This window comes from Acanthisitta chloris, unplaced genomic scaffold (genome assembly GCF_000695815.1).
Source record: "Acanthisitta chloris isolate BGI_N310 unplaced genomic scaffold, ASM69581v1 scaffold17088, whole genome shotgun sequence".
Classification (NCBI taxonomy): Eukaryota; Metazoa; Chordata; class Aves; order Passeriformes; family Acanthisittidae; genus Acanthisitta; species Acanthisitta chloris.
In genome coordinates, this window is record NW_008687752.1 from 10,072 (window position 1) to 11,121 (window position 1,050).

Genomic DNA, 1,050 nt, shown 5'->3' on the forward strand with positions numbered 1-1,050 from the left:
TCTCCTTTGCCCGGGACAGTCTCGCCCGGGGCAGGCTGATGTCTGTCTGGGGCTCTTCAGGGAGGGGTGAAAAGATCATGTACATGAGACATGTGAGTACCCAAAACACAAAAACACAAACCCCTGAGAAACGTCAGAGAGTGTGTGAGGGAGACATAAACTCCCAGACATCAGAATCATGGACTCATGGAACTTCCAGACACCAGAATCACGGAATCACAGGATGGGTGGGTTGGGAGGGACCTTAAAGGCCATCTAGGTCCAATCCCTGCCATGGGCAGGGTCATCTCCCACTAGAAAGGATTTGAAAGGATGATGAGGACTGGATTTTGCCCCCTCTACCTTCCCTCTGCACCTCCATATTCCTCCTCCCTCCTTCCCTATCTCATTGCTTCAAGTCCTGGTCTACTTTCTTTGGCACTCCTGGGGCTCCAAGGAACCACTACTTTACTCCATGTCTCTTGGCAGGTCTTGGCCACCCTCCCCCCTTTAAAACTGTGCCGCCTTTCCCCTGAAGACATTGGCACTCTACAAGGGCAAGGGCTGCCCTTGTCCCACAGCTGCTCACAGGGTGGTTTGGGGGAAATCCACCCACCCAACAGCCTCCCTGCCCTCCAGCTGCTCCCCCTTGGCGTACCCTGTGGGGGGTTGGTGTGCTGCCGGTATGTGTTCCACCACCGAGGCTTCCTGCTCTCCTTCTCCGCCAGCCTGAAGTACGGACGGAAGCTGCGATACTTCTCCAGCACATCCAACCTGCTGACATCGATATCCTCGTTGGGCATCGGCCCCAGCGGCGCCGCTCGCTTCCAGAGCACGGCTGGAGGGCAGAATCATAGAATCAGCCAGGTTGGAAAAGACCTCCAAGACCACCAAGTCCAACCCTACCGTGGTTACTAGACCATGGAACTAAGTGCCACATCCACTCTCAGCTTGAAAATCTCCAGGGATGGTGAATCCACAACCTCCCTGGGCAGCACATTCCAATGCCTGAGCACTCTGTCTGTAAAAAATCTCTTCCTAATATCTAACCTAAACCTCCCCAGGCAGAGC

General features: G+C 54.7%; 1 protein-coding gene across 1 annotated transcript in view; it reads right to left on the minus strand.

Moving 5' to 3' along the window:
- Window positions 1-812, minus strand: part of MRPL38 (mitochondrial ribosomal protein L38) — a 3,859-nt gene extending 3,047 nt beyond the window's left edge. The window contains exons 1-2 of the mRNA XM_009080745.1: window positions 638-812; window positions 6-54 (exon numbers count right to left, since the gene is read on the minus strand). Coding sequence (XP_009078993.1) covers window positions 6-54; window positions 638-782 — 194 coding nt within the window. The 5' untranslated portion in view covers window positions 783-812. The remainder of the gene's footprint in view (window positions 1-5; window positions 55-637) is intronic.
- Window positions 813-1,050: the final 238 nt, after the last annotated feature.